Source organism: Haplochromis burtoni, unplaced genomic scaffold (assembly GCF_018398535.1).
Source record: "Haplochromis burtoni strain Fernald_Lab_line unplaced genomic scaffold, NCSU_Asbu1 Contig_27, whole genome shotgun sequence".
Lineage (NCBI taxonomy): Eukaryota > Metazoa > Chordata > Actinopteri > Cichliformes > Cichlidae > Haplochromis > Haplochromis burtoni.
The window spans coordinates 1,146,993-1,163,016 of NW_024582388.1; the positions used below are offsets into that span (position 1 = coordinate 1,146,993).

Here is a 16,024-nt window from a genome sequence, read left to right on the forward strand (position 1 = left end):
ACACACACACACACACACACACACACACACACACACACACACACACACACACACACACACACACACACACACACACACACACACACAAAAACAAGCTGTTGACTCAGATACACACTCTTTGGGAAGATCACAGCATTTCCTGTATGAGCACACACCACCATCTCCAAACATCTGAAAACTTGTAAACAGCAATATGTTTTGGAAGAGAACATGGGAACATGACACTTGGCGTGGTCGTCCCGAGACGACGCTCTGGCTTTTTAAACACTTCTAACCTTTTATAATCCGTGTCTCCTGTGTGGTCTGATGGCTGCCCTTTCAGCTAATCAAATGAGCTCGTGGAAATTTCCAGAGGTTATTTTTATTGTCATAACGTCGTGTCTTGTGTACAAGCGCGGGCCGCGGTGTTTTCGTGCATGCTGCCCCTGTTGGAGGTTGTTATTTGGACCTTGGCCCACCGCCCACACACTGGAACTTTTCAGAGTGAAGAGTTTTAATGGAAGGCATCCACTAACGCTGGGGTTTCTCAATAGGCTCTTCCTCTTATTGTTGTTCCCACACAGAGCCTGCTGCTCTGCGTTATGGTTGAGATGCACTGACAGTAAAGCAGGGCTGCCTGATTAGACTTGTGGCGATAATTCACATTAATTCACAATGGCATGATAATGGAATCTGTTTCTTTTATTAGCCCACATTGTTTGAGACGTAAAATTTGTTCCAGCAAATTTACATCAATCATCTCCAAACTGTCTTCTTCCTCAGCCTTTGCCGATAGTCTTTAACAGATAGAGCCGAGGGTTTTTGTTGTTTGTTTTTTGTTTTTTACATAAGTATGAAAGTGGAACTTTTCCATTGAAAAGTAAAAAAACAAAAAGGTACAACAATGCTTTGACGCCCTGGTGTATGACCTGTTCCTCAGATATGCCCCTCCACGTCCGGCGCAGCAGTGACCCTGCTCTGATGATCAATGGGCCGTTCAGCGGCGGTGAGTCACGGGTCCAACCAGATGAGACGCCATCAAGGAAGAACCCAACCCGCTGGTCGACCACCGCTGGCTTCCTGAAAGCTCGCCACTCGTCTGGCACAAATAGCCTGGAAAGGAAGGTTGGTGCTTGGATTTTAAAACCAGACATGGCTTTGCGCTAGCTAATTTTGAATAATTTGACAGTAATGAAGGAAATTGCACACACAAAACTGCATGAGGGATGCCATTGTCTTTTTAGTACAAATGCACTAAAGGTTCCTTTGCATCTGTTATATATCAACATCTTGTTTTCGTCACCATAGAACTCCTTAAAAGCTGCTTTATGGCTTTTTGTACTTTCCCAAGCTGAAACTGATCACATTGAACATTTGCACCCTTCTGCTCGGTTTGTGCCTAAAGCCACATACCTCCACACTGTTGTTTAAGATGCACCTCCCAATAAGTGTGAATAAACATCATCGACTAAGAGATGCTCGTTGTATCTAGCTTGCTTGTATTTAACCACAGAAGCCACAACTCTGCTATTTGGACATCTTTGATTTTCTTGTTTTTGTAGCTCTGCTGAGCCACAGATAGACTCACTTTAATTCCAACATCTTCTGTCTCTCCTTTTCTTTTTGTAAAAGTAACTGTTTAATGTTTTGCTCCGAGCCCACCAGACACCCACCGACTTGTGTTTGTCAGTGTGAAGACTAGGGCTGCCACGATTAGTCGACTAGTCACGATTACGTCGACTATCAAAATCGTCGACGACTGATTTAATAGTCGACGCATCGTTTGAAGTAGTAGGATTTAAGAGTGTAATAACGGACTGAAGCAGAAGATGGCAGCACTGCATGTACAAGGATGCCAGCTGCCGTTAAACCCCGAAGAAGAAGAAGCTGTGTCCCAGAATTCATAGCGCAGCCCAGCTCAGTTTCCAACAATGGCGGCAGCTACTTAGTTTTAATATTACTCTTATTATTCTTTCTGGGTCACAAAATAAAAGTTTAACATATTTTCAGGCAAGAATGTAGCTGCGTAAACCTCAAATATCTGCTCAGTTTATCAAGACACCACATATTTTCAAAAGCGCTCCGAAGTCTGTTACCCACTAGCTCGATAGCGAGCCGGGGTCAAGGCTCACGAGAGCCCGTGAGAACACCGGACTCCCGGCAAATAGTTTTCAAACCCACCGCCGTCTTTCGATACTCTGGTTAAACATATATAAGTCACTTAGATAACTTTAAAAATGTTATTGTTTGGCTTTTTTCAGTATTTTATTTGTTCCTGAGTAAATCGGTTTGGCTGAGATTAAAGTTCTAGTTTTTACACAGCTGAATAAACATCAAGCAGACAGCTGATTATTAGAAGTGTGAGATGCTCGAGAATATACACCGATGTACACACACCAGCTCACAACTATAAAGTGGTCCGGTCTGTCTTTAAAAAGAGTTGTGAGCAAATTCAGCGCAGGTTGATTAGCCTTTATTGTTAAGGTTTTAATGCTTGATGTGCATTTTTCAGTAAGAAAAGAAACATTTACTTAACAAAAAGCAGACATGGCATATGTCTGAGAAATGTAGTAACAGTATTAAAAGTAAAAACTAAAACTATTCCTTTTTTTTTTCTTGTAGGGTAAAGGGATGGACACGTACCGCAGTCTGCCACGAGACGCTGGGACCTGGGCCAATCAGAGAGAATTCCAGAGAGAGACAGCACGGTCATCGCTCAGCGCCAATCATCCCATGGTGGACCGCTGGCTGGAGAGACAGGAACAGGTAGGAGTTTATTTCTGCATGTGTACTACCAGGGCTTTCCTTCAAAGCAGTGCATTCTGTCTGTGTATTGTTCCCAAAGTGTGTGTGGAAAGTGAAGACATGAGGATTAATCAACTGTTCCGGAAGAAAGCACTGCATCTGTTAGACTTTTATGGCTTTACATGACGCGCACACCTGATAAGTTCAACTCTCCAGGTCAAGAGATTTACAGCCAGTTCTACCCTGAGACTACCCATCAGGCCCAGGCTCTTTGAAAGCCTGTCTGAGTGGCCTAGATCCACTCCAGAGCCCGAGCCCAGTTCTATCACTCCCCTTGGATCTCTGCAGAAAGGTTAAAAAGTGAAGAATTTCTACCATAAATCCACAATGAGCGAGCAGCTGAGGATGGGGAAATAACATAATGTTGATATAGTAAATAACATAAGCACATGTGGTTTTGTTTAACTGGATCCCGAGAACATTGCAGAGTTGGGGGATCTTTTCCCACTGGGGTCATGTATGCCCTGAAGTATAACATGGAGTTTTTCGGAATATCACGATAAATACTGATGACTCGGTATGATCTGCATGTATCCTTTGGATTGTATTCGGTTTGGAAATGAACAGTTTTCAGTTTCATAGCTTCAGGATATTTTTCTGTTGGTTGGCCTTTCAGCTTTGCACTAGTAGAACTGTTTAGCTTCGATGACTTGGGTTTAAAGTCGAGTCCTGTGTTGAAATAATGATGATCTCTTGTGTAATGCAGAAGATGAAACGGAAGAAAACAAAGCAGTCGATTCAGCTTTGATCCACAATCGTTGTGAAAACTGAGCGTTCATTAAAATGTTTCACTTTAATGCCCATAGTGTAAACTGAACATATAAAGACTAGCATCAAAGTGTGGTTGTGGAGATGAGCTAATCTTGGGTTTGAATGCGTCACGTTTAATGGATTTAGATTCTGTGTCTCTTGGTTTGTCAGCTCTTAACGCTAAACACATGGCCAATTGAAAATGTTGAATTTTCTTAACATTCAGGCCGTTTCTTCATGCTCATGAAGAAATCCAACATCATCAGCGTTTTTTTTTTTTTTTTGTCACCCAACAAAAAAGTAACAAATTCAAACTATTTATTTGTTTGTTTGTTTTTCGTTTTCATGCACATGTGCTTTACAATTAGCTAAACGTTGCCTACGCTGTGCTCTGGTGGAACCTCATTAAGAAATAATCTGTGATATGTCATAATTTCCTGGTGCTCGTTCTGTAATAGCCAGAACAATTTAACCCGTTTCTCAGAAGCTTTAAAAGCAGTTTGAAACTGTTTATGGATTAATGTTGATTTATTGTCTTAAGCACTTAGATTCTCTGCAAAGTGCCATTTAGCTTAAAGTGGTTGCTTCCTTTGTTGTTATATAAGGTCTTTCGTAAACTGGTTGATGGGTTAAATGTACAACAAGTTGTCACCATTTATTAGTTTGGGGCTGCGCCGTTTTCCTCCTTCCGCCTTACAACAGGTTTTAGTTTGATGGGGATTAAGTGATGGGATAAGTGCAGGATGTGTAGTTGGTATTAATGACCTGCTGAAAGCCATCTGCCCTCCTAAAGTCACACACATGCACACTCGAGCACGTGTTCCCCAACCATATGTTCATCCTGACAGCTCCCACAATGACAGGACCCTCTACAATATTCTGTGTGGCCTTGGAGTGTGTGAGTGTGTGTCTGTCTTATTTGAAGCTGTCTCTCTCCTTGTGATGGAGAGAGACAGCTTTTTTTGTGCTAGCTCTGCAAGAGCTCAGGTGGTGTGTGTGTGTGTGTGTGTGTGTGTGTGTGGCCGAGCAGAAAAAAAACCCAATGAAACGGTTTGAATCTTGTTACATTACATCATATGTAAAGTTGGACTGGTTTTTGCAGTGTTACAAACGCAGTCTTGAGACCTCACGAGTTGCTTGTGTTGGCCGACTCTGCACGGGAACCCTCCGTGTGCAGGGTTGTATCACATTGATTTAAGCTCCAGTTAGCTTACTTTGTTCCAGGAAGGATGGTGCAACTTTAGTGCATGATGAGAAAAGCCTTGATTTTGTTCCGGACTTTTACTGTAATCAAATGAAAGAATATGAGATATACCAGACCAGGGGGATGGGGTGGCTTGTGTTTGAAGCTAAAGTCTGCTGGTAAACACTTGATTATAGACCGTGACTGCTGCTTTATTAAGTTTAAAATGCTCTCGTTTGTCTTATTCTATTGTTGCATTTACCGAAACACTGTTCATCACTATATTTCATTTTGTTAGTCTGAATTTAAATGAAAAGGAGACATTTCTTTGTTTTATATAGAAATGCAACCCTTTAAACCAGACCCGGCCCTCTGAGAAGTTTTGTCTTTAGACATCATGTCTGAATTATGAAATAGCACAAAGTCTGCTGCCTGTTTAGGTAAAAACAAATGTTCTTTTTTAGCTTTGCATTTCTATTTTTTTTTAATTGTTTGAGTCAAAGTTGAAAAATTACCCATTTATCTTATACTAAAGCTGAAGTGTGCCGCTGGATTTATCTACTATGTAAAACAATGCTTTTAAGGTGGAACAGTGTTAGCATTAGCATAACTGAAAAACTAGCTTCATACTGAGCTTTGTTGATGAAAGCCCTCTGTGAAGTGAGCGTGTGCCTTTACCTCCTGTTGGGTTCAAAAAAGATTTTTTTTTATGTGGATTCCTTGTTGCTAAGTGCATTTAGCTTTACCACAGTTAAGGCATTTTTGATTAACTTTGAAAACCTGCAGAGTAGCTAGGTCAAAGCAGGAAGTGTTGGATAAAAATTTAAGTCCACAGAACATGTGCTGTGCTTGGGGTGCAGCTCATCTAGTAACCGATAAAGGGGAAAGTCTTGTTGAAATCAACCAAAACCAGGAGTGCAAAAAGAGAGCAGTCTGAATCCTGAGATTATTTGTGCATATGCCATCATTATTTTAAACTTTAAAAACATTTAATATGAGCATCTACTTCCACTTTGACTATAGCAAGACTGTGCCATTTAATTATCAGTTGTCACTTTCAGCACCGTCTTCATACACAGTGTAACAGACTTTTGATTGACCTTTGCTCAGGCTGAAGGAAAGCCATCTCACTAGACTCCATGTGAAAATCAAAATGATCAAGGTAAAAAAAATCCCCTCCCTAAAGAATGCAACTAAATAAGTGAGTGACTGAGATTTCAGCTTTAATTCATTTGTACACACCCACACAGTGCTGAAGCAAGAAAAATCACCTATATAGGTGTAACATGGATATGCTTGACCTTTGATATTATAAAAGGTCAACATTTAACTACCAATTAAACATACAACATTTAGGTCCATACCTCTGTGTGCGCATGTGTATGTATAGTGCGAGCAGCAGGAAACATCCTGGGCAGGTTGCCAGTCTGACGCAGGGCTAACACAGCGAGACAGACAACCACTCACACTCAGCTTGACACCTATGGGCAATTTAGAATCACCAGTTAACCTAACCCCACTAACTGCGTGTCTTTGGGCTTTAGAAGGAAGCTGGTGTACCTGGAGGGAACCCACGCATACACAAGAACATGCAAACTTGACACATAAAGACGCTAAAACCCTACATCCTACCCTAACCCCAGCAATCCCTGGCCAACATGGCTGCACAGGCATGTAAGCCATGGGTCATTAAAAAAATAACCCCACACATTAGCAGAATATAGACCAAAAGAAAAAAACTGTAGAGTTTGAAGTTATCGTGGTGCATAAAAACCTGTGGGAGAAACTGCAGCAAGGGTGTGATTTTTAAGCATCTTCTCTTAATAGTGCTGATTTGGAATATTTCATGTATTTTTAATGGATGTACAGTTTCTGTGTAGTTCCTAAACTTCCTCTTGAGAAGCAAGAAGAATCCCTCCACGGCACAATTAGCCCAGAAAGCCATTTTCCAGCAGTGTATAAAACCTTTGTTAACAATATAAAATAGAATGGTGTGGCGAAGAAGAATAGCAGAGCAAGAATAGAATATGCAGTGATTTAATTAGAATAGAGCAGCTCGGAATGATGAATTAAGCAAAGCAATTTCCTCAAGTTAGTTTCATCTTATCTTCCCGGAATGAATAACGTCGAACAGACGAGTACGAAAATGAAGAGAAGAATTAGAATAGAGCGTCATATATTGGAGTAGGCCTATTTTACTCCTGAGGAGAATTCAGCCTCTCTCATAACAAAACGCACAGAACAGGGCATAGCTTTGCACTGAAGTGAGCCAGATTGAATTGCATTGAAATGAATGAAACTATTCTCTGTTCCAAAGTGGTTAATTGTGCGTGCCTGGAGCAGCACTGGCAGCTTCCTGACACACAGCTAAAAAATAAAAAATAAAAATTGAGCTGCAATAGTTTTGAGCAGCGTTCACAAGCCCCCTAAACTACCAGCCTCCTTTGGCAACAGGTAGGGGGTCGCCATGGCAACAGCGAGCTGTCATTCGAGTGTGTATTAATGAGAGCCGGGTGGAGGTGCCGAGGCTATGCAGAGAAAAGAGGCCTGCACTGTGCTGCCGTCTGCGTTTGTGTGTATATTCATGAGTCGTGAGGGCATTTATGGATCTTTGCATCTGTGTGTGTGCGTGTGTGTTTATGCATTAACATGTCTGTGGCATCGTCCGTGTGTGTGTATGCGTTGTGTGTATGTTTTGTGTGTCAGCTGTGAGCAGGTGTCAAAAATCCAAACAGTTTTCGAGTGGGTTGCAAATCAACCAATTAAGAGGAAATACCAAAAGCCACTGAACCACCTGCAGTGTTAGTGAGCTGAACCCTGACCACACACACACACACACACACACACACACACACACACACACACACACACACACACTGTAACATGTCAGGGTCAGTCTTCGACGGCGGTCTCTGAGGACTTGCAGGTCAGTGCATGTCTGCTTCTGTTTGGTGCACTGGGTGTATTTCTTTTTAATATCTGGCATCTGTGTTTATGTGAATTGCACTTGTATGTAGTTTAGATACAAAACTGTATATTTGTCTGCGTTTATTTGTCCATTAAATGTCAGCAAATTAATAAATTGTAATAAATTGATTAAAAAAAAAAAAGATCAGATTGGTGGATAAAAAAAGTGAAGAACTCCAACTCACAATTTTACAATTCAAATAAAGGCTCCTTTTATTTCTACCTAAAAATTCAATAACTGAGAACTGGGATGAACAACTCACAGGACCGCAGTGAGCTTCTTTCTGTGCATGTGTAATATGCCTGGAGCCCTTCCCTTGACATTCCTGATACCCAGAGCTGGAGCTTCCATAGTGTTAATGCAGGAAATGTAGTTTCTCTTCTCAACTCATTTCTAACACTCATACATATCATTAAACTCAGGCATAATGTTGTTTTTTGGGGGGGTTTTTTCTATTAGTTGAAGTCGTAAACAAATTTTAATTCTATTTACTTATTTAATTTGTTTACAATTGTTGTTGTATCTGCATATTTATGCCACGATTAGAAGGAGTAATCTGCTTACTCCGTATTCTTATTAGGATTGTTTCATACTTTTAGGTGAGTGGTGGACTGTGGGCTAGTTTAAAACAATTACCATTTGATAGCAAGACTTCTTTCCAGACAACTATAACATAAAGTCAAATGATTTTGGAAGAAAATGCTTTTGATTTTTCTATCAGCAGCTCCAGGGGTGCTCGCTACAGACTATCTACTGACAAAGCTGCAGCCGCCATGGCCTCAGAAACAGTACAGACCTCATTAAACTGGCTGTAGCCTTTAAAAAAACTGAGATTTTTTTTTTTCAAAATGTAATATTAAAAGAAAAAAAATCCTTGGTAGCATAAAGCAGCTCAGTGTATCACAGCATGTGATGCAGCGATCACAGAAGCTTGTTTTGCTGCTGCGTGTCCTCAGCCATTAGACTGCTGGGGGACCAGGTTATCTTTCATGGTGGGATGGAGGCTTCACACGGCTCACTGGGGATGTTGTTGTTACAGACATTCTGACGGTGGATCTGCTCACACACCTACAGACCTGTGCAGGAATGTCAGTGCCTTTGCATATCTGCACTGTGAGCTTTGCTACACACGAGTAACATGCTACATTGCAAGCTTGCAGATACTAGCACAATGTTATGATCCGTCCACATGATAAACGTACACGAAGATTTCATTAAAACACAGAAGTACCTTATACTTATATTATGGATTCAAGGCACTCCTTAGCCAGAGTGATCAAGGCCGTGTGCACACCTACACAATAAAAGCAAATTACACTCGAAGTGTGCACAAAAACAAAAATGTGTAAGCACGCACACAAACGCACATTCCTCTGCTGCTTTGCTGTTAACAAGCCTCCATGCATTGTGTGTAGTGGAGGGTTGAGTCCCTCAGGTGCACAGTGCAGCTTTAGCAGGATAAATCATGCAAACCTGAGCCGCACAGTCATAAATCACCTCAGACTGTGTGAGACTGTGTTCGTATGTGCACTGAAACCTGCATGTTCAAGTTTTGTGGCATGTCTGTGTCTCTGTGTATATGATTTTCTTTTCTTTTGTTGTTTTGTTTTGTTTTTTCCATTTGTGCAGCTGTCTGGTGTACATATCATTTTCTGTGTGATGGTTCAGGAGATTTGTGGGTGCATACTATAGAGTCTGTGTGTGTGTGTGTGTGTGTGTGTCTGTGCGTTAATAAGACAGATGAAAGTGATGGGTGAAAGCAGTACGATCAGTGCAAACAGATTCTGTGCAAGCGACCAGTAGGTGCTGCTGTGGAGCTTAGATTGAAGGTGTTTCCTTCTGTTTTTGTACAATATGTTGGTGTGGTGTAAATGAGTGTATCGATAAATGCTGTAGGTGTGTGTTTGCAGATGTGTGAACAGTGTTAATCTGCTGTCACCTTGTTATAATGAGCCTCTAATCTTTTTTTCCTTCTCACTCTTCCAATGTTATTATTTTAATTTGAACTTTGTTATTCTGTCTCATACATCATAACCCTCATGTCTTTTTTTTTGTGCCACTCTTTCAGCTCCATGCACACTGTAGGTAATTACAGTCTTCTTTTCATTCAATCAGTTTTCCTTTCTTTCTCATCTTAACATTTGTGCTCATTAGCTTTGATGTCCACTCGTCAGACATGACATACAACTACCACAGCATACTGTCATTTATACATTTTTCCTTTTTACTTATAGTAGTGCTAATTTAGAAAAAAAAATCTCCACAGCACAGATAAAACTATGCTTTTCTAGAACTAAATGGCTTCATTAACACTTGTAAAGAGTACTAGGAATAGTATACGGATACAGTTATGTGAAAAAGAAAGTGCACCCTCTTTCAGCTGTGACATTTTATGTATTAGGACATAATGGAAATAATAATCTGGTCCTCTGCAGGTCTTAAAGATGATGTAAATACAACCTCAGGTGAATTATTACACCATGTTGTTAGTTATTTAACAATAATTAAACCAAAATGCAGAATCAGTGGAAAAAAGCTGCGTTTACCCTTCCTGCTTCCATAGGAATTAAGGTGGTTAAGTAGCAGCCAGGTGCCGCTAATCAGATCTGTTTAATTAATTCATCATCAGCAAGTGTGAGCGCACCTAAAAAAGCAGGACTTTTGACAGTTTGCTGGACTGGAGCCTTCAAGTGTTAACACAGTGACATCAGCAATGATCATAAAGAAGCAATTGTTGCTGTCCATCAATCTGGGAAGGGTTGTAAGAACATTTCAGAACTATTTGAAGTGCGTCATTCTAAAGTGTGAGAGATTATTCGCAAGAGGAAAACATTTGAGACTGCTTCCCAGGAGTGGATGCCCCACCAAATTCACCAAGTCACCAAGGTCAGACCGTGCATTGTTCAGAGAACCTGCAAAAAATCCTGAAAAAACCCAAGAACTATATCTCAGACTCTACAGGCCTCAGTTAGCATAGAAAACGTCAGCACAAACGGCCACACATTAAACTGTCAGGCTAAATGGTGGAGGGGCAATGATTTTGGCTTGCTTTGCAGCCAGAGGACTTGGGAGGCTTGCAGTCATTGAGTTGACCGTGACCACTTCTGTATGCCAAAGACTCAATCTGTCTGACAGAGTGTGTCATGCAACAGGACGAGGATCCCAAGCACACCAGCAGATCTTCAGCAGGAATGGCTGGTGGGAAAAAGAATAAAGACAGAATCAAGTGAATGGTCCAGTCAAAATCCAGACCTCAACCTGATTGAAATGTTGAGGCAGGACCATAACAGCTGTGCAGACAAATCTCAATAAACTAAAGCAAGGTTGTGGAAAGAGCCAAAATTCATCTAATAATATGAAAAGAGCACAGAAAATGCTTGCTTTAAGCTATTACTGCTAAAGGGACTTCTACAAGTTGTAAATCATTGAGTGTACTTTGTTTTTCGCACACTGCATCTTCATTCTAGCTTAATTTTTGCTAGATAAGATGAAGATGAAATCTTTTATTTGCCTTTTTCACACAGTCACCAGGTCTGGGTGCATATCTGGGGGGAATCTTACAGTCAAATAATACAAATATAAAACAAAACGCACACAGAGGAAAAGGTTTGATTTTTAAGAGATAAAGATAAGAACAAAGAGGCATGTGTCAAGTAACTGACTTATTGCCAGTTATGCAATTGTAACTAATGACAGAGTAATATGGCATGTTTACTATCTAAGGACATATCTACCTAATTGTCATACCACCTCCTCTTTCTTTCACATACTTGTGAACAAAAGATTAAATTCATTTATATCTAGTAATCTGGTATTGTGACAAGACTGGCTATGTCTAACAGGAGGCTCTTCTTACACTGTGAGAAGTTGAAATACGATCCAGGAAGTATATGGAATATCTCCATGAGCTTGCAGTGTTAACATACTGGCAGTTATTTATCATCCATCTCAATGATCATGAGGTTAAAAGCAGAATAATGCTATTCAAGCCAGCGTTGCACCGGCCCGTCAGTCCCATTGCCAGCTCACATGTGCTTACAGAAATTTCTTTTAATTCTGTATTTTTCCCATAGAGCCAAAGCTGGCCTTTCTGCAGCTCATGTTTCAACTTTAAACAGACTTGAACTGTGAGAATGAAGTCTCAGATGTTTATGTACTTAGCCAAACATAATCAAAGTGACCTTGAAATGACGATCTGCTGGTTGTGACCAGCTATTGCTAGCTTGTTTAAGCAGTGTGGTTGTTAATTTTGTGTAGTAGTTGTTTCATGTTCCGTGGGAGGAGTTGTTTTTATTAATTATATTCATACACAGAGAGATGGCTTCATTTTATTCTTTTTCCTGTATTTCTAAAGGCCTCTGAGGAGGAGTGATGTTGCTGTTGTAATAATAAGAAGGTTACAGTAACAGTTTCTTTCACACATGACTGAAGGACAAGGACATCACGCTTACAGCCTCAAAGCCACCTGGAATAACCGCCCGTGTTTGACTTGCATGTCTCCGTCCTTCATTTACAAACGTCTCCACGTGTGAAATCCAATCTCACATATTCATCATTGTTTATTTGACATGTGCTTCCGCTGCTGTTGATTGAACAAATTCTTTGCTTAAACACCCCCCTCCTTTTTTTCTTCCTCTGCTTCAATCAGGAAGACGTTTAGTTGAGTAGAATTAGCGTCAGCTTTTTTTTAGAGCGACACATTGTAACTCCAAAAAACTTTCCGTTTCACTTCATCTTTCCGTTCTCACAGATCCCGTTTCTCATCTCTCTCTATTGATCCTCCTCTTCTCTTTGCTCTTTATATCCCGTCCTCACATCAGTCCCTTTGTTTTGACTCCTCTCATTTCTCTTTTCTTTCTGTCTGTTCTTTGGTCCTCCACTCCTCATCACCTTTGATCTTTTGGTTTTAATATGACAGAGAGCTGTGGGAGCCCAGATCTTTTCCAGCCGGGAGGGACGCAGGGAGAGAGCTAGAACAGAGAGACGGAGGAGAGATGAAAGACAGCTCTCCCCCACTTGTGGGTACACAGTTTTCCCAAAGGGAGCTCCATCTTAGGCTGCAAGCTGCTGTCAGGACATTGCAGGCACACACGCGAGCATGTAATTCCATGTTGCTCACCTGCTACCAAGAAGTAATTACACCTAAAAGAGACCTGCGCTGGTTGGACAGATGGTAGCTCTTTCTCAAAACTTAATCCACCTGTTGCCTGTTGATGTTCAGGAAGGGTTAGAAACACATACAGCAGAGACTGAAATCCAAGATAAGGATCTCAGTTTTGTACATCTGCAGCGCTCTACGGGCTCCGTGAGCAACAGAGTTTATCGGCGGTCTATAAAACGATCAAAGACAGATGAGAAGGATGACAACAGCAGGTGCCAGCTGTTATCAGAGGAGAATCAGAGATCTGACAAAAGAGGGACGGAGCTGATTATTGAGGTCTGTTGTGCTCTGGAAATGAAACCTGCCCACCGAAGAGTCGAGCTGATTGTCCTGAAATGAAGGACGACGAGTACACATCCAAAACAGCTGATCTCAAAACCTGCAAGCAGGTTCAAAGTGCATTTTTCTAACCATCTGAATAAAACTGTAATAGTGAATATAGATGAAACTTTTTTTCATCCCTGGGCTTTAGCCTCCAGAGTGATTTGCCAGTTCACTACAAATTAATTCATTTTGCCCTCATTTGCAAAACACGAGAATTTCAATTTGTTAATTCGCTTAGTTTTGATTTCTGTCCAGAAAGGGTCCAGAACATGCAGAAAACTTTATAATAAATGCAAATCATCAGTTGATAAGACCAAAAAATGTCAAATGTGTGACATGCTGTAAGCCCTAGGTGGATTTCTCTAAAATGTAAAAATAAATTATCAAATTTTGAAATTGGGGCTTATTTTAAATTACAGTTCCCTGAATTTTAATAGTAAGAATAAACACTCTTATATATGCACTATGTTCAGTCATAGCTCAGCTAAAGTTTTTGACTCATCAACGGTGCTGTGAGAGTTACAGAAGTTCTGCTGAAGGTACAGAACGCATTGCTGCAGGAAGGAAAAAGCCAGAGGGAGACGATAGAGAGAAGTTTTGTTTTTCCCCTTGACTTGTTTATATAGACACGCTCTTCTCAGCTGCAGCCATTACAGTTTGAGTCAGTCAGAATAATGGCTTTCAATCTGACATCTCTACTGCTGTATGTGTGTGTGTGTGTGTTTCTTGTCACTATTATCTATAGCTCCCTTCCTCTCAGAGGGGTAGTTTGGTCAGCTTTACCTGTTATTTTGCTCTATTGCAGCGGCTCTATCGGGAGTGTCATCTTGGTAAATGGTGCATCACATAACAAGCTGTGTGACTGGCCACGGCCCATGCTGCTCACCTCTGTTGTAAGGGCATATGGCGAATACACCACGAAGATTAGACCTGCGGTAGCTCTAAGACCTCTGATGAAAGCACACAAATGAATAAAAACGTCTTCCAGTTTGACGTAAGCTCTATAAAGAAAACGCTGTTTGGGTTTTTGTTACTGTGGCAGCTAAAAGGTTGACGTTGTAACAACAGGAAGTACTTGGGTTCATTATCTGATCATTTTGTTATAAATGATATCTACTCTTCATGCTCTAAAACATTCCCCATACCCTCGCCACTCCAGCTGTGTTCTGTCTCCAGGTGAATAATCTTAGAAAACTACCAACATAAAAGACGTTTCGTTGCGCTAACACCATTAGAATGTCCAGGAAGTAAATATTGCTTCAAACGTGTTCACCACTTCCTTCCTCTGTCGGGATATTTGTCTGAAATTGAACTTACTTGCAGAGATTTGAACATGCTGCATTAGTGCAGAGCTTGCTCAGAAAGCTTCAGTGTAATCAGCTGGTATGTACTGTTTATGCAAAGAATCATGGTATATTTGAAGTTGACAGTTCTTTCGTGACTTTTTAAAGATCAATCAGCAGCTTAATCAGCCCGGGAGGTCAGTTTAAAAGAATTACGCAGCCCTCCTCAGCAGACTCAGTCTGTGTTTTTTCTGTTCAACTGAACATGCTTGCGCCGCTCATTATTTTGAGCATTCATGTTGATTAGCTTCCTGAGTTAAAACCTTTAGAAGCTGACACGCGCAACAGCAAAAACTTCAGCAATGGCACCGTGCCTCGTTACTTTTATGCAGCACGTTTTTGCAACATACGCATATGCACCCCATCCCCTTTATTTGCTCTCTACATGGAATGAATTGCACTTCAAAGTTTATATATGCAAGTAAGTGCAACGTGTGTAGGCTTGATCTGTTCCAGTTGCCACATATTTCGACTCTCCATATGGGATGCATATGGTTTAAAGTCGAACACATTCGCTCTTCCTCCTGTTTCTCGCACCTCCACTCTGTGTGGCTCATATCAGTGGATGTCGCGTCACCATTCAGGATGTGTTCGGGAGTGACAATGGCAGGTATAACCCCCACAGCAAACATTAGATAGTTAACCCCCTGGTGGTATTTCCAGCTCACTCGTGCGACTCTCCTTTAGTATTTCTAAATACTCCGTTTGAATGATTGACACATCCAGAGAAGCTCAAACTTTCAGCTTCTTTTTTGTTTTGACAGCCAAAAGTGTGAAAGTGTAAAATGTCAGAAGATCTCAGAATCCCCTCAGATTTATAGCTGGGAGTTTTCAAAGTGTCATTTGTCATCCTTTGAACGAGGTTTGTCGTGGCTCTCTGTCCCTCGTGTAATGTGTTTTTGTCTGTCTCGCTATCTGCCTCTCTGTCATCCTTTGAGTCACTCCCTCAATCTACTGTTCCTTTTATTCTGTAGTTTTTCATTTCTCTGTCCCATCACTCGCTTCATCTCCCCTTCACTCTCTGGAGGAATACTGATACACCTCTCTGTAACCTTTGTATTCACTCATTTTTCTTGTAGACTACATCTGATAACTTTGGCAAAGGAATAAAGTTGGCTTAAAAGGGAAACCCCCCCTTTGCCCTCCTCCACGTCTTCAGTCAGACTCACAATACGAGCGTTTTTAACACAACCCACAAATTTACTTCAAACGAGACTGACTGAGCTCTTAGGGGACATCTCTTCTAAAATGTGAGTTTTGAAATTGCTTTGATTCCTGATGAGGCCTCCATTGTCTATTATGTTTGAGTAAATTGCATTGCATATTTTGGTGCGCTGATACCCCTCCACCAACCCCAGCCACTTTGATTGAATTGGATCGGAGAAATTGCAGTTGAATTAAGTGGATTGCTACAGCGGCTCTGCGGTAATTTAGGAAGTGCTGGAAGTCTCATTTTGTGCGCGCCGATATTACTGCTGCCTCTTGTAGTTCCATGAGGTACATGAGTGTCG

The 16,024-nt window shown here is 41.1% G+C and overlaps 1 protein-coding gene across 9 annotated transcripts in view; it reads left to right on the forward strand.

Annotated features, from left to right (window-relative positions):
• The window catches only part of pard3ab (par-3 family cell polarity regulator alpha, b), a 249,552-nt gene that overhangs the window by 98,287 nt on the left and 135,241 nt on the right, over positions 1-16,024 (forward strand). For all 9 annotated transcript variants that reach the window (XM_005918019.3, XM_042219040.1, XM_005918020.3 and 6 more), the window contains exons 4-5: positions 920-1,104; positions 2,602-2,745. In XM_005918019.3, the coding sequence (XP_005918081.1) occupies positions 920-1,104; positions 2,602-2,745 (329 nt within the window). The remainder of the gene's footprint in view (positions 1-919; positions 1,105-2,601; positions 2,746-16,024) is intronic.